This window comes from Chrysemys picta, chromosome 9 (assembly GCF_011386835.1).
Source record: "Chrysemys picta bellii isolate R12L10 chromosome 9, ASM1138683v2, whole genome shotgun sequence".
Taxonomy (NCBI): domain Eukaryota; kingdom Metazoa; phylum Chordata; order Testudines; family Emydidae; genus Chrysemys; species Chrysemys picta.
In genome coordinates this window covers 28,053,800-28,073,608 of record NC_088799.1, presented here as the reverse complement: position 1 = coordinate 28,073,608, position 19,809 = coordinate 28,053,800, and the positions used below count along the sequence as shown (strand labels likewise).

The 19,809-nt window shown below is 46.0% G+C and overlaps 1 protein-coding gene across 2 annotated transcripts in view; it reads left to right on the top strand.

The window, feature by feature from the left end:
• RNF13 (ring finger protein 13) overlaps window positions 1-19,809 on the top strand; it is a 135,722-nt gene that overhangs the window by 27,178 nt on the left and 88,735 nt on the right. For both annotated transcript variants that reach the window (XM_042853660.2, XM_005308214.4), the window contains exon 4: window positions 1,659-1,784. In XM_042853660.2, the coding sequence (XP_042709594.1) occupies window positions 1,659-1,784 (126 nt within the window). The remainder of the gene's footprint in view (window positions 1-1,658; window positions 1,785-19,809) is intronic.

The following is a 19,809-nucleotide window of genomic DNA, read 5'->3' as shown; positions in this document are numbered from 1 at the left end:
TCGAAGGTGTCAAGGGAGCCAGCGGACGCCACCCAGAGGAACTCTGCCCGGATGCCTGAATGGATTGAGGAGCAGAAATAGGCCCCAGAGTCGCAGGAAACCCCGTCAGCCAACCTCCTCTCCCTGGTTTTGTAGATGGCCATTTTGGCCAGGGCTAGGAAGCCAGTTATGTTGACAAAACAAATAGCAATGTCTACACTGATGCTTTTTTGGTTTAACTTTGCTGCAAAAAGCTTTATGCCTCTCATTGAGATTGTTGTTTTGATGACAAAATAAAACTGAGGTTTGCCACCAAAAGTAGTTTTGTGGTGTGTACACCTCTCCTATTTTGTCAGCAAAAAGTAGCTTACTTCCCCCCTTAGAATCAGAAGGCCTGCAGCTATGGAAAGTTACAAAATGAAAATAAAGTAGAATCTTTTAATTTCCATATATTAACATTCAAGATCTCCACTATGCTAAAAAGGCTTTAGCATGGCTGACTGCCTCGTATTGCAGAACTATTGATTGCCTGGTGTTACGCTTCTTCTACCTTGTCCAACAGGTGAATAACATTTTATACTGCTTTAATGATCTTGTACTCTGTATATCATCATATGGTGATGCATTATTAATTAAAACTAATAAAAAAAAATTGTCAGACTGGCTTGCCCAGTATGGTGTAGTCTTGACAAGTCATGGATTTAAAAAAAAAAAAAAAAAAAAAAAAAAAAAGACCATCCCCTCAGTACGTTCAAATTATTCATGTTTCAAACAATTCCAGGCACTTTCATTATGTCTTGCTAAGCTTTAGGCTTAAACTTCCTTGTTACCATTAGGAGACAGTCAACCTTTATATTTAGGATACAAGACTGCAAAAAGACAATTTTTAAAAAATATTGATTTTTGACAACTGATATAAAAATTTATAGTGATAAATTATATCTTACAATAGGTTCTTTAAAATTTTGAACATATTCAAGCCTGCATGCCTAAAATTAGGTGCCTAAATCTGTATTAAGGCAGCAAAATAAGTGACCTGCTTCTTCAGAGTTACAAAGTACTTGCAACTCCTAGTGACATCAAGAGAAGCACTTCTGAAAATCAATCCTGAAGTGTTTCAAGTAGCATTTCTTCAAGCATGTGCATGCATCACTGCAACCTTGTAAAAACCTTACACATGTAAATGCAAATCTAGTAAGTACTTTTACAAGTATAGAGATGTTCCTCGTCTTCCCTCTTTGGTAGTGCTTGTTGGCTTAGTGTGCCTGTCGTTCTGTTAATTACAGTGAGCAGGCCTTAAAAAAAAAAAAAAAAAAACCTCATCTTGATAATGTTACTGTGCTATGTGCAGTGTTCCCTATACTGAACTATACATACACTAGAAATTCTGCAAATTCTGAAGTGACATTAGTAACTGTTTACAAGCAAACAGGAAAATTAAGGGAAATTCATGTATATATTCAGTTTGACATTGTGTTTTCTCTGTAACCCCAAGCAGCACTTTGGTATTAAAGATCCTATGTAAATAAATAAAATGTAATATAATGTAAAATTCACAGTGATACAAGATTGAGCTCCAGGAATTTGCTTGGCTTTCTTTTGAAAGTATGATTTTTCCCTAGCACTTGCGTTATGTCACATAGAGCTAGAACTGATAGTATGCTGTGACTTTGTTTCAGGGCTTCCTAATAAATTCAAAACCAGAGAATGCATGTGAGCCCATAGCACCTCCACCACTGAAAGACAACTCCTCCAATGCTTTCATTGTGTTAATCAGAAGACTTGACTGCAACTTTGATGTTAAGGTAGGCCTCTTTCATTTTAAAGGTTTGTAAAATTTAAAGCTGCTGGTATTTCTGAATAATGGCCATAGTTAATGCCAAAAAGGACTCTCCCTGACACATGAAATGAAAGTGTCGCATAATCTAGAGGCAGCTACAGTAATCATAGATGTTGGGTAATTTGTGGCTTTTCACTTAAGATAACATGAAGTTTAATATTATATGCGCCATTTGTTCAGGAAGTAACATCTATCACCGGTAAGGATTGAGGAATCTAAAGTGAAAGGCTCTCCATTTCTGAGGTTGGAAAGTTAGAGACTAGAATTATTTGTTTTGGTGAATATCTAGCTTTAATATTTATTACTTTGATAGAGTGAAAATGGGCCCACTATATGGGGCAACAAGGACATGCTAGCCTCTTGGGCCTTCTCTAGCCTATCAAAAATAGTTCCTGTCATTTGCCACTGATTTTCATACGATAAAACAGGGTTCAGGCATTTTTACCACCATGTGGTTTATTAAGAGCATGGTTATGTGATACAGTAGTTAAAACTCATGAATTCTGTCTACAGTATAGTTTCCACTGTTGCTAGTGCTGGCAATGGATTGTGGTCCTATATATACTAGTATAGAGGCAGGCTTTCTGTCTTGTAACCTGGCTCTTGTCCAGACTGAGACTTCCGCAAGAACTTCACAGGTTTAATACAAAATCTTGCCCCCTTCTGTGTATATGTTGTAGTACAGAGGTAGGCAACCTATGGCGGCACACGAGCTGATTTTCAGTGGCACTCGCACTGCCTGGGTCCTGGCCACTGGTCCGGGGTGCTCTGCATTTTAATTTAATTTTAAATGAAGCTTCTTAAACATTTTAAAAACTTTATTTACTTTACATACAACAATAGCTTAGTTATATAATATAAAGTTATAGAAAGAGACCTTCTAAAAACATTAAAATGTATTACTGGCACGTGAAACCTTAAATTAGAGTGAATAAATGGAGACTCGGCACACCACTTCTGAAAGGTTGCCGACCCCTGTTGTAGTAGGAGCAGAAGGTAGATATAGCCACTTCCCTCTCGCCCCTATGCAGCTTCAGGACAAGATTACAAGAATATTATATTGGGGGAACAAGCTACTGCTTTTACTAGTATGTTACAACCTCAAGGGAACGTAATCTTTTAGCTGGGGGAAGTCAGGCCCCAGGTTCCTGGATGCATTCTGCACTATGCAGTACTAGCTGCTTGTGTGGTCTATTCCTTCTTGGAGCAGCAGTAAGGACACTCAAGAACATATTTTTCCCCCATGACCACTTTGAGTGATCCTGCCCTGAGCTGAAGAGAAGATTCTAGTGCTGAATATCACCAGACCCACCATGCGATTTGTCCTTACATCACTCCTAGGAGTTAGTGGAATTAGCCCTTAATACCTTCATTCCTACATGCTGTAAGAATTGGTGAAAAATTAAGCAAGTGGTTCAAGTTAAAGTTTGGTGTAAGACAAAGGGGCATCATGATGTTCTTAAATTGGACCTTAAGAATGGCAACAAGTTGGAGCATAGGCACCAACTCCTTGGGTTATCCAGGGCTGGAGCACCCATGGGGACAAAATGGTGGGGGCCGGAGCACCCACCGGTATCCCCCCTATCAGCACCACCCCCTATCTCCAGAACCACCTGCCCACCACAATCAGCTGTTTTGTGGCATGCAGGAGGATGGGGGGGAGGGGAGAGAAGCAAGGATGCGGCGCGCTCGCGGGGGAGGGGGCGGAACAGGGCGGGAAGAGATGGGGCTGGGGCAGGCGGGGTAGGGAGGTCCAGCACCCCCTAGCACAATGGAAGGTCGGCGCCTGTGAGTTGGAGGGTGTGATGTAGGGTGATCTGGAGTTAAGCTCCTTAGCTTATGCAGATGACAATGTATAAACACGTTTCAATTAATGATACTCTTCGCTACCTTGGTAAATTGGTGTAGTCAGCTTGGATTTACAACCACTTCATCTTCTTGGCATTTATTTTATCTTGAAAAAGGGACAATAGATAAAGTACTGAAATGCAGCAGTGGAGTCTCAGAACAAGTAAAATCTTATGTGTACCTAGCAAGCTTGATAAGTGCCAATAGTTCCAGCAAGGGTAAGGTTAAAAGGAGATGTGCTGATAAAAATAGTACATTTGGTACCAAAGTGAAAATTTATCAAACCAGTGTACTAACAGTATTACTCTGTGGTCTGGGAGCAGTTGCATTAAATGAAAACAGACATCAGAAGGCTGGAGGCAGTAAAGATGAGAGTTATTCGGAAGAAGGCAGGTGTAAAGTGGAATGATTTTAAGACAAATAAAGTTAGGAGAGTAGAATGTGAAGTCAGCGTACGGGATTAATTGCATTCAAAAAGATTACAATAGTGGGGACACTATAGAAGACAAAGAGATGATAGGATGCCAAAAGAGAGAGTGTGAAAGCAACTGAGACAGTCAGATCTAGAGGCTGACTACTGACTAGATAGTGAGATGTACACAGGAACATGACCTGGCTTCAGGGCCGGTTCAAGGAAGTTTCGCGCCCTAGGAGAAACTTCCACCTTGCGCCCCCTCCCCAGCCCTGCGGTAGCTCCCCGCGCCCCCCTCCGCCCTGAGGTGCCCCCCCCCCCCCCCCGCGGCAGCTTCCCCCCCCCACCCTGAAGCGCTCCCCCCCCCGTGGCAGCTCCCCACCCCAGCTCACCTCTGCTCCGCCTCCTCCCCGAGCACGCCGCTCCCGCTGTAATTCTCCTCCCCTCCCAGGCTTGCGGCGCCAAACAGCTGATTGGCGCTGCAAACCTGGGAGGCAGGAGAAGTGGAGTGGCAACCGCGTGCTCTGGGAGGGGGCATAGGAACGATGTAAAAAAAAATTGGGGGCACCGCTTTTTGGCGCCCCCAAATCTTGGTACCCTAGGCAACTGCCTAGTTTGCCTAAATGGTAGCACTGGCCCTGCCCGGTTGGGTTTAATGGAGGAATAAACCATGGCCAGGAATGAATGGTGATACTGTGCTGCTCTCAGTGTCTGAAAAGATGCTTTGTGATGAGAAGATTTTTATATCTTATTGGTGTAATAAAAGTAAAAATGTGCATGAAGACTATTACTAAATTTAGTTGAGCAAATTGTGTTCTGTGGTTACATGCATGCAGCTTCCATTGCAGTCAGTGGGACAGACCTTGCGCCCACTGGAGTCCATGGGTATTTTGCTATTGTGTTCTACATGATAAGAATTTGGTCCAGTGAGTGTTTTTGCATGCATATATAGGGCAGAATTTGTACTTATAAGTACCATTGTACTTATGTCACTGGTAAAGTTGCTACCTAATCTTTAAGTATGTATTTAACAAAGAGAAGGTATTAATCTCAGGATAGTGAGATACTTTTCAACATTTGTATTGATTTCTTACTTGTGGTTTCATTACCACTTGTTTTCACAAGCAGTAACTAACCTCATTTAAAAGGATTTCTATACTGGTGTTGAGATACTCTGTGATAACCCCTACAGTCAATAAGGGGGGCTTCATAGTTACTAAGAGGTTATCAGGGGATTTGAGGATATGGCAGCAATTAGAGATTAATAACTGAACATTTTGCCAGTTATTGTTGAAATCTGTAATTCTACAGCAACTGAGATGTAATTTTGGAACGAGTCAGTGAATCTACAGCCCTTTTTTTTTTTTAAATGCTATTCTGTATTTGCAGACAGATGGTAGAAATTGTGTTACTTTTTCTCCATTTAATCCATGTCTTCCCCATCCCTCTTATTCTCTTGCCACCAGGGGACACGGCAGCTGCTAAGAGTCATCTTGCTAGTTATAACTATAGCCTTTAGTGCAGGCATTCCCAAACTTTTTCATAGTGTGGACCATGTCTTAATAGAGAGATTTTCTCATGGATCTCAAGCCATCCTTCTCTTCACCATTGTGCAGACCACCCACCTCCTCATTTGCTACTGCATGACATCTCTGTGCAATTCCAGCAATTTTGTAAATGGAAAAATATTAACTGTTGGTAAATGGGTCAATATTAAATGCATCAAGTGTTTTGTCCCTTTGAAAACACTTAATCAGACTCTTAATTTCATCTCCTTCCCATCTATTCTTTTCCTCTCGCCTCCTGCTCTTGGCTCTCTGCTGACTAGTCCTCCACTCCCCCCACATGTACTTTTCTGCCACTTTGTTCCCCTTGCGCTCCTTGTCATACTGCCCAGCAACCTGGTCCTCTTTTGCCCACTGCTCCATCCAGTGGTCACCCTTAAATTTGTAAATTATCTTTGACACCAAAATAACTTTACTCCAATATTTGCAGTATTGAGGTTCTTCTTCGAGAGATGTCCCTGTGGGTGCTCCACTACAGGTGCTGGTGCGTCCCTTCGCCTTCGCCCGGAGATTTTTACAGCAGTGCTCATAGCGGCCACGCATGCTCAGAATCTGCCCCCCGCTGTGACTCTAGGGTAATAGAACGCATGCGTGGCCGGTCTCCTCAGTTCCTTCTCAACCGTCCCCGGCCTGAGACGGAGCTCAGCAGGCTCATTAGAGATTCCTTCACTATTCCCTTAATTATCCTTTAGAAACCATTTTTCTGTCAGTTTTTTCTGGTCAAATAGTTACTTACCCAGTTTACCTAAAAAAAAAAAAAAAAAAAAAAAATTTTCCTGTCAGCCGCGGCTATGCCGGGCTCCACCGGTTTCAAGCGCTGCGCTACTTGTAAGGAGGCTATCCCGTCATCGGACGGGCACTCAAAATGTATAAAATGTTTGGGGGAAGGTCACATTCCCCAAAAATGTGCCCACTGCTCTAAACTCAGCTCCAGGGCACGCAAAGACAGAGAGCTTAAACTGAAACTGCTCCTGCTTCAAAAATCTATCGGGTCAGTTTCAGACCCAGGCATTGAAGCCGGCTCCGCTACCCGACACAGCCCCCCCCCCTCAAAAAAGATAAAGAAGTCTACGAAGAAGGGGCATTTTTCCTCACCAGGCAGGGCTAGGAGGCATACAATTTCTCCAGGCAGATCAACGATCTCTCTGCCTGTGATCCCTCGCCTCAGCACTTTTCATGAGGCAGGCTCCTCCGGAACAGCGCAAAAGCCGCGGGAGGCTTCAGCGCCGCCGAGAAGCTCCGGTGCCGAGGCATCAGGCTTCCAGTTGCCTGCCTCAGTGACGGCACCGTTCGGCACCGCGAATGAGACGGTGCCGACATTCCTCGGCACACCGCACCCGGGGCAGCCCGACTTTTCTCGCCCGGCTCCGACAGCGGCACCGACGCCTGCGGGGCATTCTGACACTCAGATCACAGCCAGAAGCCCCGATCGCAGGAATGCTCTTGTGCAGCAGCCTCTATCGGCTCAGTTTTCATCTCCTGCAGCAGCTGCTTTCACACATTTTACCCAGACAGCTGATCTTCTAGTGTCACCTACCTTGCAGTCTCCGCTCATGAACGCATATTCTGTGGCAATGCCTGAGTCAGGATCTGAGCAGTTTTCCTCCAGTGAGGAGGAAGCAGATCCACAGGGAGTTTTTTCCCCATATCATGATTCCCAGCCCCGGACCCAGAGCAGTAAGGGCTATGGAAATACTATCTCATCCCACTCTCAGGACCATGCCCCTTGGGGGATGAACCCCTGGATGGCACCATCAATGCCCTACCCACCACCATGGCAATACTGGACACCATGGGCATCATACCCTCGGGAACACATGCCCCGTGGCCATTCGACCAGGCGCAACACTGATCCAGTGCCGTCTCCTAATACATACGCTAGTGACACGAGACACCTGGCAACACAGCCACGTTCCCAGGATAAACCTAGCCCTTCTCCCGGTCCAACAGACCCGGAGTTAGCGCCGGAGGAAGCGTTACTTCCCCTTCCCCCCACTCCCTCTGATGAATATACAAAATTCCAGGACCTCTTTAAGAGAGTTGCTAGTGCCCTGAACATTAACCTGGAAGTGGTTCCCGAACAACAGCATGAGCTGACGAACATCCTACAGCCCCCTTCTTCCTCCAGAGTGGCACTTCCAATTAACGCAGCCCTTTTGGAACCTGCTAAGTCCATCTGGCAGACTCCAGCGACAAGCCTACCTACCTGCAAGCAAGCGGATAAGAAGTATTTTATTTCTCCAAAGGACTCTGAATTCCCTTTTACTCACCCAGCACCAAACTCATTGGTAGTAGACGCTGCGAACCAGAGGGCTAGACAACAGTATTCTCGTTCTGCCCCACCTAACAAGGATAGCAAACGACTGGACCTGTTTGGTCGCAAGATCTATGCATCCTCCACCCTCCAATTTCGCATAGCTAATTATACCGCAGTCCTGGCAAAATACGACCATAAAAACTATAATAATTTAATGGACTTTATTGATGACATTCCAGAACAAAGAAAACAACAGTTCAGAGCTATAGTTTCTGAGGGCCAAGCCATTTCACGCACCGCTCTCCAAGCAGCCCTCGATGTAGCCAACACAGCGGCAAGATCTACCGCTACAGCGATAGTCATGCGACGGGGCTCATGGCTCTCCTCTTCCTTTTTTCCTCGAGAAGTTCAGAACACGATTGAAGATCTTCCCTTCGACGGGGACAAACTTTTTGCTTCTAACACGAATGAAGTGCTTCATTCAATGAAAGACTCCAGAACAACCCTCCGGTCTTTAGGTCTCCAGACACCTACGGCAAGGAGACGACAATATCGATACCAACCATACCACCGGCCACGTTATCCCGCATTTACACAACCTTCCCATAGACCGCAGGAACAGCAACAGCCGCAACGTCCACGACCAAGATTCCAGCGACGTCGCCCAAACTCTACAGGGGCGCCTCAACCCCCATCAGCTAATAGGCAGATTTGAAAACTTGGTCGAGGGTTTAGAAAGCAATGCCCTCACTCCAGCCGACACACCAATCTTTAGACACCGCCTACGACCTTTTTTCCAACAATGGAGGAGCATTACCTCCGACAAATGGGTCTTAGAGGTAGTTACAATTGGATACGTCATCCCGTTCCTCTCCTTACCTCCCACCCACCCACCCTCCCCGTCCCTCTTCAGGGACCCTTCTCACGAGCAGCTACTCCTCCAAGAAGTGCAACATCTCCTTCATCTGGGAGCAGTAGAAGTCGTGCCAGAGCAACACAGAGGGAAGGGTTTTTACTCCCATTATTTCTTAACGGAGAAGAAAAATGGGGGATGGCGACCAATCCTCGATCTCAGGCGGCTCAACAGATTCATCAAAAAACAAAAGTTCAAGATGGTGACCCTCAATACCATAATCCCAGCGCTGGAGCAGGGCGACTGGTTTTCTGCCCTCGACCTACAAGATGCCTATTTCCACGTCACTATACATCCGGCCCACAGACGTTTCCTCCGGTTTACCCTTGGTTCCACACATTTCCAATACAGGGTACTCCCCTTCGGACTATCTACAGCCCCCCGTGCTTTTTCCAAACTTCTAGCTGTAGTCACTGCTTACCTCAGGAGACAAGGGGTAATAATATTTCCGTACCTCGACGATTGCCTCCTCAAAGCTTCAACATTCGACGAGGCGCTCCGGTTCACACGACTCACAGTCGAGTGTTTTCTTTCTCTCGGCCTACAAATAAACAGAGACAAATCCACATTATGCCCCACCCAGCACCTTCAGTTCATAGGCGCAGACCTCGACTCTCGGACCGGGCTGGCATCGCTCCCACCCGATCGCTACAATTCCATAAAACAACTGACCACAACTATTCGCAACAGCCCTCAGGTAACTGCCCGAGACTGCCTACAACTACTAGGTCACATGGCCTCGTGCACTTTTGTCGTCCAGAATGCACGCCTGCACATGAGGTGCTTCCAAGCGTGGTTGGCAACGGTTTACAAACCGAATGTGCATTCTTTGAACAAGACTCTCTCCCTGCCTACTCCAGTCAAAAGCTCGCTACGTTGGTGGACCGTCCACTCCAACCTTTGTTCTGGAGTCCCGTTTCTTCAACAGGCTCCATCACGCATTCTGACCACCGATGCATCTATGACAGGGTGGGGTGCACATATGTCTCATCACACAGTACAGGGACTATGGTCACCAACCGAGACCTCCCTGCACATAAATGTACTAGAACTTCGAGCCATTCGCAACGCGTGCCGTCACTTCCTGCCACTAATCAAACATCACCACGTACGCATAATGACGGACAACATTGCTTGCATGTTTTACGTAAACAGGCAGGGCGGAGCTCGTTCCCATTCGCTGTGCACAGAGGCGATGAAGCTCTGGAATTGGTGCATTCTGAACAACATCCGGGTATCAGCTGCTTATCTTCCCGGGATCATGAACACCACAGCGGACGAACTGAGCAGACGCTTCCCATGGGACCACGAGTGGGAGATAGACGACAAAACCATTCACGAGGTATTCAGCATCTGGGGCTACCCTACAATAGACCTCTTTGCAACTGCAAAGAACAAGAAATGTCTCAATTTCTGCTCCAGAGCAGGACTGGGCAAACGTTCCCTGGGGGACGCATTCATGATCTCATGGCACCGAAGCCTATTCTATGCATTTCCCCCAATACCAGTTCTCAACAGGGTCCTGATAAAAATACGAACGGATCGAGCCAAGGTGATCCTCATTGCCCCATCGTGGCCCAGACAACCATGGTTTCCCTTTCTCACCAGAATGTCAATCCAACCACCAGTCTCCCTGCCGCTTATTCCGAACCTTCTATCTCAACAGCACGGTCGTTTTCTCCACCCCAACCTGTCCATGCTTCACCTCAAGGCCTGGTTCCTACGTGGTTCTCCCAACGCGAATTAGATTGCTCCGAACAAGTTCAGGAGGTGCTCCTACATAGCAGAACGCAATCTACTCGCAAGACCTATCTTCAAAAGTGGAAACGATTCACACATTGGTGTTCTGCCAAACACCTTTCTCCTACCTCGGTACCTCTTCCGCTTATATTGGACTATCTCTTGGGCCTTAAGCGAGCCGGCCTTTCTTTCAGCTCCATCAGGGTCCATTTAGCTGCTATTACAACTTTCCACGACAGAATTGATGATATGTCTGTCTTTGCTCACGCTACTACGAAGCGTTTCCTCAAGGGCCTACAAACCTTATATCCAGACATTAAACAACCAACCACCCCCTGGGACCTTCATCTGGTACTGTCTGCCCTAACTCAACAACCCTTCGAACCCCTAGCCACGTGCTCCCTTTTACACCTCTCCATGAAAACTGCGTTTCTAGTGGCAATTACTTCTGCCAGACGGGCAGGAGAAATGGCAGCTCTCATGGCTCATCCACCATATACGATATTTTTCAAAGACAAGGTTACCCTCAGATTGCATCCCAAATTTCTTCCGAAGGTACACTCATCATTCCATATTAATGAACCCATACACCTCCCGACTTTTTTCCCGAAACCACATGCAAACTCCTTTGAAGCCTCAATGCATACACTAGATGTTCGCAGAGCCTTGTCATTCTATTTGGATAGAACCAAACCCTTTAGAAACTCCTCTAGACTTTTTGTCTCTATTGCAGAGCGCTCCAAGGGCATGCCTATTTCTACCCAGAGACTCTCGAACTGGATCTCCCAGTGCATCCGACTGTGCTATCAGATGAAAGGGGTTGCACCTCCAGATGGCATTAGAACACACTCCACTAGATCTCTGGCTGCCTCCATCGCGTTCTTACGCAAAGCCCCCTTGGCTGACATTTGTAAAGCAGCCACTTGGTCATCTGACCATACTTTTGCTAAACACTATGCCCTTATTCAAGGCCCTTTATCTGACATACGCTTGGGCAGGGCGGTACTCTCGACGGCGTTCCTACCAGATCCGAAGTCCCTACCTCCTTAAGATACACTGCTTTTAAGTCACCTGTAGTGGAGCACCCACAGGGACATCTCTCGAAGAAGAAGAGGAGGTTACTCACCCTGTGCAGTAACTGACGTTCTTCGAGATGAGTGTCCCTGTGGGTGCTCCACTACCCACCCTCCTCCCCTCTACTTCGGAGTTGGGGGGCCTCCGTGGTAGAGAAGGAACTGAGGAGACCGGCCACGCATGCGTTCTATTACCCTAGAGTCACAGCGGGGGGCAGATTCTGAGCATGCGTGGCCGCTATGAGCACTGCTGTAAAAATCTCCGGGCGAAGGCGCAGGGACGCACCAGCACCTGTAGTGGAGCACCCACAGGGACACTCATCTCGAAGAACGTCAGTTACTGCACAGGGTGAGTAACCTCCTCATATTTGCTATAGTAAATATAGGGAAATGCATTGGAATATTGCCTCTGCCTACTTGTTTTCAGCTGTTTCTTCAGGACTCCAAACTCTTCTTTGCAATCCCAAAGATGCAATGAGAGCCAACACAATTTTTAAAATAAGTTGCCTAATTTCACACAAAATGGAGCAAAAATTCTTTTTAGGGAAGAATGTTCATGCATGGCAATGCCCTAAGTAATGATTTAATTCTGTAGCCCCTCCACAATGAGCACACTTGCAGAGTTGGTTGCATATCACCAAACTGAGAAGCCTATACTCAAGCAAGAGTCCATATACTTCAGGATCTGGCAACTACATTGTGCCATCCTCCCCACCCGCCGAGTCCTTTGGAATGTTAAAGTGTTGTTAAGCTACAGCTGCCCAGCAGAAGTGGCATGGAACATTCTATCTGTGTAGGTAAACATGAGCAGAATGGTAGGTAGCAGGGTAATCTTTGCTATGTCTGATTTAGAAAGGTGGATGGATGGATAGGTGATTCCAAGGCCTAACAGGACCATTGTGATAGTCTTGTCTGACCCTCTGTATAACACAAGCTATACACAGGGGTAGGCAACCTATGGCACGCATGCCAAAGGTGGCACAGGAGCTGATTTTCAGTGGCACTCACACTGCCCAGGTCCTGGCGACTGATCCAGGGGGCTCTGCATTTTAATTTAATTTTAAATGAAGCTTCTTAAACATTTTAAAAACCTTATTTACTTTACATACAACAATAGTTTAGTTATATATTATAGACTTATAGAAAAAGACCTTCTAAAAACGTTAACATATATTACTGGCATGCGAAACCTTAAATTGGAGTGAATAAATGAAGACTCGGCACACCACTTCTGAAAGGATGCCGACCCCTGCTATAGAACTTCCCCCAAAAGAATTCCTATAGTATGTGTCTTTTAGAAAAACATTGAATCTTCATTTAAAAAATTGTCAGTGACGGAGACTCCAACACAGCCCTTGGTAAATTGTTCCAATGGTTAGTTACTCTCACTGCTAAAAATTTACACCTTATTTCCAATCTAAATTTGTCTGGCTTCAACCTCCACTCACTGGATCGTGTTATACCTTTCTCTGCTAGGTTGAAGAGCCCATTATTAAATATTTGTTCCTGTAGTGGGTTAGCAGGGGCTCCTCACCCTCCAGGCCCATGGGAGGCCACTCCGCCTCACTCTGCCTCTGTTTATTGCCTACTGTGGGGAATTAGTGGGGCGACAGTAGTCTACAGCTGGAGTCTATAGCATGGGCCTGTCGTCAGGGGCCAAGCGACAAACACAGTCAGGGAGGCCAGGCCCTTAGTCAGGATGGGGCACTGAGAGTCTATAGCTCGGGCCTGTGTTCAGGGTTGAGCAGCAAGGGGTTCGGGCATCCTCGCTCCAGCAGATGGCCGACAAGCACTGGCTTCTCAGCCTAGAGATGGGGAGACGACCACTCCAGGGTTGGAGTGGCAGGGGGGACACAGGCCCACCCACTCCACTGCGTCCCAGCCCAGGGCCCTAACAGTGGCAGAGAGGTCTGCTACTGGGTCAGCAGGGATCCTGACCGCAACACGCTGACTGGATCTACGGCAACAACACAGCTGGACTAGGGTTGGCTGTCCTGGCTGGGCCACTTCCTAACTCCCTCTTGGGTTGTACCTGGGTCTGTAGAGGGTTGTCCAGATCATCCAGGTAGAAGGCCTGTGGTAGTCCTGATAACTCCTTCAAAGTCAGATTGGCATATGGCTCTGGCCAGTTCTCAGCTCCACAGCGGCCTGCAGCAATCTCACAGCTCGGGAGCAAACAGGAGGCATCTGGCTCTTCTGGTGGCTGCAGCCCAACTGAGCTCCCAGACCCACATTTTATACTTCCTGTCCTGCCCATGACTTCCAGCAGGAGGGGTGAGCCCGGCCTGGCTCCACCCACCAGAGCTCAGTGAGGGGCTCCTCACCCTCTGGGTCCATGGGAGGCCACTTCACCTCACTACAATTTCCCATAAAGATAGTTATAGGCTGTAATCAAGTCATCTCTTAACCTTCTCTTTAAGGTAAATAGATAGTGATACTCAAGCATACAATAAGGCGTTTTCTAACCCTTTAATTATTCTTGTGGCTCTTGTATGAACCCCTTCCAATTTATCAACATCCTTCCTGAATTGTGGACATTAGAACTGGACACAGTATTCCAGCAGCAGTTGCATCGCTGCCAAATACAGAAGTAGGAGCTTCTCCACCTTTCCCACTACCTAGGGTTACCATATTTTGAGTGTCCAAAAAGAGGACACTCCACGGGGCCCTGGCCCCGCCCCCCGCCCCAACTCCACCCCTTCCCCAAAGTCCCCGCCCCCTCCCCTGCTTCCTGCGAACATTTGATTCGCGGGAAGCCTGAAGCAGGCAGCAGGTAAGCTGGGGGGGGGGGGGGGGGGGGAGGGAGGAGGCGCGGCCCAGTCTGGCCCCCCCCAACTGAGCGGCTCCCTCCAGCCCCGGCCCCGGCGTCTCCAGCCTGGCTTGGCTCGGGCCCTGGGGTGCTGGCCCCGGGCCAGCCCCCGGCCCAGCACCGCCGGCCCGGCCCCCAGCCCAGCACCGCCAGCCCCCGGCCCAGCACCGCCGGCCTCAGCCCCCGGCCCGGCCCCCGGCACAGCACTCCCGGCCCCGCATGTCCCTATTTTCCCGGACATGTTCGGCTTTTTGGGATTCCCCCCCAGATGGGGATTTGAGGCCCAAAAAGCCGGACATGTCCGGGAAAATCCTACACTACCACTCACGCTTATTGCCAGAGACTAGTAGTTGGCATGCACAGATGAGAAGGCGCAGATTTATTCTGTTAGGACCAAATCCTGTAGCTACAAAAGTCCGTGGCAAAACTTCCAGGAATTACAGTGGGAACAGTATCTGGCCCTTGAATAATAAACAAGGGAGACTGTTTTCTGCTTGTGCAGGAAAAAATCTGGGGTGTAGACCTAACACGAGAAGAGTTCAGAGTGGTTCTTTTGAGTGCTGGTGCAATGCACCAGTGGCAATCATGATGGAGAGGACTAAAGGGCAAAATGCATTAGTTATTTATATTGTAATAGTAAAAACTATCATCAAAGCATTAAAAGTGCAGCTGAACTAGTACACAGAGTCAGACAAATTCTCCTCTTGGATATAATAGGGCAGCCTGGCTCTTAACAGCTTCCTTACAGCAGCCCTCTTTCCTTTTCCATGCCCTATACAATCCCTGAGCTGCAACACAGCACCCTCTACCATCAGACCCCATTACTGCATTTCAGTGATTCACATAAAGCACTTCTTTTCTGTTAAATGAAGTGATATCAAATTATTGTGTTTCTCCTGTTAGTGTGTCAAATCCCCACAAAGTGCTTAGTATCTGCAGAGAGCCCACAGATCTCATCAACTTCAGCTGTGGACTACACCTCTCAAAATTTAGCTTGTTAAGTTTACGAAAGGTAAAATTTGCAAAAATTTACTGTTGAAAACTCTAAGCTGTCTGCACTTCTTTTAAATAGATATTTGAAAATGAACATACATCAGTGTAGCATTCATGGAAATCAACTAATGTACTCAGTTTTGAAACTGTATGGTTTACAGTTAAAAATCAATGATTGCTGTATCATCTGCAGATAAATTTGACTTGTTCATTTTCAGGAGCTCATTAAGGCAAAGATTTTTCTCTTCATTCCTTCAAAACATCTTAATTGTACTGGTATGTGAAGCCCTATTATAGCAAAAGCTGTTAGTGATTATTTTAAAATCTTTTGATATAAAAGATTTACTGTGGTTCTGTTATTATTCTGTTGCCTTCCACTATATCCCAGGACCATGAACATCATTATAGATAACAGTGATTGATAGCATGTGTTGTTTTCCATAGATGCCACACTTTAAACTTTGCCTTTTACAGCACCTGTTCTGACCTGTAATTATGGATGCAAAAGTGTAATTTGTGATATTATAAAAGTGATATACAATATTTAAACACAAGTGTACATTCTCTATTCAGTACATCCTGGGCCTGTTTTGATGTTCACGTTTTAGACATGAATCAGAAGGAGACCGCTCTTCATTTAGGGAAAATGTGCTATCAAGGCAAAAGAATTGTTTGCCAGAAAGTTGCAGTGCCTTAGTGCTGTACTGAATTGAACTCTTTGCTTCTGTTGGTGAACGTTATTAATATTATGACAGATTGTACTCAGTCAATATGTTTTCTGCCTTCCACTCTCCTTTTCTTTTAAAGCCTCTTTCAAAATGGCAAGTCATATAGATCAATGGAAATATCAAAGGTTGACACGGAAATTTTAAAGGAACAGTTATAGGAATGCTTTGAGATGGAATAATTTCATGTAACCTAATCTATTAAAATCTGCAACCAGTAGATAGGTGTCTCTCGTGCCTTGTTTTGGAACAGGTGGCATTTTGATCCTGACAGATAATCTTGTCTTAATAAGGAAATCTTTAGACGCCACTGAATATCTTAAGTGGTAAAAAAAATAGTAGCATTCATTTGCAGTTCCACACCCCTGCGCTCCTACTTCTGCTTTATTTTTATTTTTTTAAAAGGTTGTCTGGTTTTCTTTCAAGAATCTTATAAACAATATATTGAAGAAGTTGTTCAGAGCTAGTCTCCTCAAGAGGTCAACAAAGGTTACAGTCAGAGGTTTTGTTCATTGACCTTTTTGGATTCCTTTTACATTTGGCTGCCCATGGAATGTTTGGATTCTTCAGTCTTTGCTATTTTTAACATTCTTTCCTTTTGCGAAGGTGTAGGTGGCCATCTTGTCTGAAGATTGCACTAGTAACCAGAATAAAGTCTGATTTACTAACTTCTGTAACCTGTCCTGTGCAATGACTTAAATTCCATGCTATTTTTTATTTGGTTTGAAATACCAGGGCTAATCTTTTATGGATCTACATTGGTATACATATAGACACAGTCCAGTCTACGGTTATATCTGTCTCACCACTGGCCATGAATTTTATTGTATATATTATTTCTGTTATGGTACTTGCACAGTTAGATTTTTTTTTTTTTTTTTTACCCTGCTATCTGGTACAAGCTTATTACCTGGGGCCCTAAAGTTCCCAGTGTTCAGACTGGCCCTAATTCTCAGCTATTCCACACCGGTGCTTAACACAGGAACAGGGAGGCTGCAGAGGTGGTTTTGTTCTTTAAATCATCTCTGTGGTCCTCACATTCTGGAACTTCAATATCAATTAAAGCAACCCAAGGGCTTCTCTATCTTATATATAGGCCCTAGAATGCAGAGAATACTCAAAGTACAGTGTAATCCCACCCCCATCCTCTCTCTCCCTTTCCCTATCCCTAACATGCTTGAATCCCTGTTCTTCCAGTGAAGGAATGTTGTTGATATTCAGTGAAACATTGATCCTCCAAGCAGCAGGCAATACTAATTTCACTGTGATAACTTCCCTGTCAATCATCTTGTAAGACTTTGCAAAGCCTGCCTGTCTCACTGAGAAAGGGACAAGGCCCCAAACTGAGTGAGAAGGGAACAGTTAGGGAGAGCACAGGAGAATTTGAACTGAGAGGAGCTAGGCCCTGAGAGGAAATAGGCTCTTAATATAACTGTTAATAAGGTGCTAGACTGACAAACTAAAACCTCTATGGTGGTAGTAATGTTTTTTCCTGAAAAATTAACTTTTTTAATTTTTGGTCTATTAACTATCTACTCAGAGTTAAAACCCAGTTTTCGTATGAAGGTGGAAGACTAGCAGCAGGTTAATTAGGGTGAGCACAGTCCAATTTATTGGCGTTGTACAGAATGTACAACTAGCTGCTTTGCAGCCAAGTGGTGTACGTATTCATCTGGTGCAAGCAGGTCACAGCCCTCAGAGCCCATGTACAGCATCTTGAGTTCAGAGTTACTGAAGACACAGAATGAACTATTTGTACAACATCACAGATCCTAGTGAACGCCCTTCTTGGCCACCCACTAGGACTGCTGTGAGGAGAATCCAAGCCTCTGTTTCTCTGGGTTCCCTGGAGCGTTTCATGCTCCTGGAGCCTGAATGGAGTTCAGCCACTGTCCCAAGCTTGGGGTCCCTAGCTCTGGCAACTCCCCTCCCAGAGTATTGGAACCCACTGTCCAACTGCCCCCTCCCACCCCCGGATGAGCACAGTGATGACCCTTCGGACACTCCAGTACTCAGATAAACCCCTTTCCCAGAACTCCATCCCAAAGGTGCGAAGCTTCTGATTTAGTTTAACTCGCTCAGGAGACACACACTTTGTTCAGCCTAAAAACTTTGTGCTGTTTATATTTAATCATGTAGAGGACATGAGAATTTAGATCACAAAACAAAAAAAAAACAATAAATGCAATGTCCATCACTAGCTCACTCTTCACTGAGGAGTCTTTGGGGGAGTGGGTCACCTGTGTTCTGGCAAGCAGGCAGGGTCCTCCTTCCCCTTGCCTAGTCTGCCCCTACAGCACATCCCTCATCTTAATCTGGTTCAAAACAGCTGTCCCAGTCTCTTCCCCCACACCCTTCCCCGTGAGTCCCTTTGTAGGTTCTTGCTTCTTTTGTTCTGCCCGTTAGGAGAAATGGGAAACTACCAAACTCCTCTCCCTATAAACAACAGGAGGGAAGTCTCTTTTTTCTGGTAGAGCAAAACTATTATCCCAGGGTGTTTTACTTTAAGTGCTGATCATTCACCATTGTCTAGGCCCTGGCAGAGGTATGATACAATCCTGCTAACTCATGGTGGATCCACATGAATATAAGGCTTTCCATGACAGTAATTTCATGATACAATTGTCATAAAATCCTCCAAAATTCAGAAGTGGTACACACAGAACCCACAGTTCATCACAGGCATAGCCTATAGAGATGTAGAGCAAGCCCACCTACAAATTGCTTCTCAGATCCTCCAGTTGAGAAAGCCAGTCTCGTGCTGGAATGGGTGCCTATGTGGAATGGAGAGAGACACCTTCTTTGGACCTTCCTTCTGACAGAGATAGTGAAAACTGATAATTCCTTGCACACAGTGGCTCCAGAGGATGGAATTGCAATACAGAGACAGACAAGCTGTGATGAGTGGCGAGTTGATGTTCATAAATGTAGACAATGGGTGTGTGGTTACTGTGCAAACTACATGATGACTTGCCTGCCAGGTGCAAACGTGGCAGATATCACAAAAAACCTAAACAGAACCTATGGTTGTTGTCTCTGTTGGTACAAATGGCATAGGGAAGTGTAGGAGAGGTTCTGGAAGATAAAAATTCCAGGTAGAAACCTTAGATTCAGGACATCAGTGGTAGCTTTCTCTAAAATATTCAGCCAGGCAGTAGGAACTTCAGGATTTCAATGACTGGCTGAGAAGATGGTGCAAAAAGGCAGATAAACTTATTAGACGCTGGGGAATATTTTGGCAAAGTGGAGCCTATGGAGAGGGGCTGGGTTCCACCATAATCCAAATGAAACTGGACTGCTGGCTGATTAAATAAACCAGATTTTGGGGAGTATTTAAGTTAAGAGTGAGGGGAAAGCTGCTAGGAGCTGAGGAGCCAGTAAATTTAGGGTTACCATTCGTCCGGATTCCCCCGGACATGTCCGGATTTTTGAACTAAAAATAGCATCCGGGGGGAATTTGTTAATGTCCGGACTTCCCCCCCTTTCCCCCCATGCAGAGCACGCGCGGCTAACAGGGCAGCCGGATGGTGCCACTTACATGGGGCTCCGACAGCGAGAGGGAATCCCTCCTCCCCCTGCAGCAGAGCTCACTCCCTCCCTCCCTCCCTGCATCGCAGATCAGCTCCGGCAGTCTGGAGCTCCTCCCCCGCTGCTG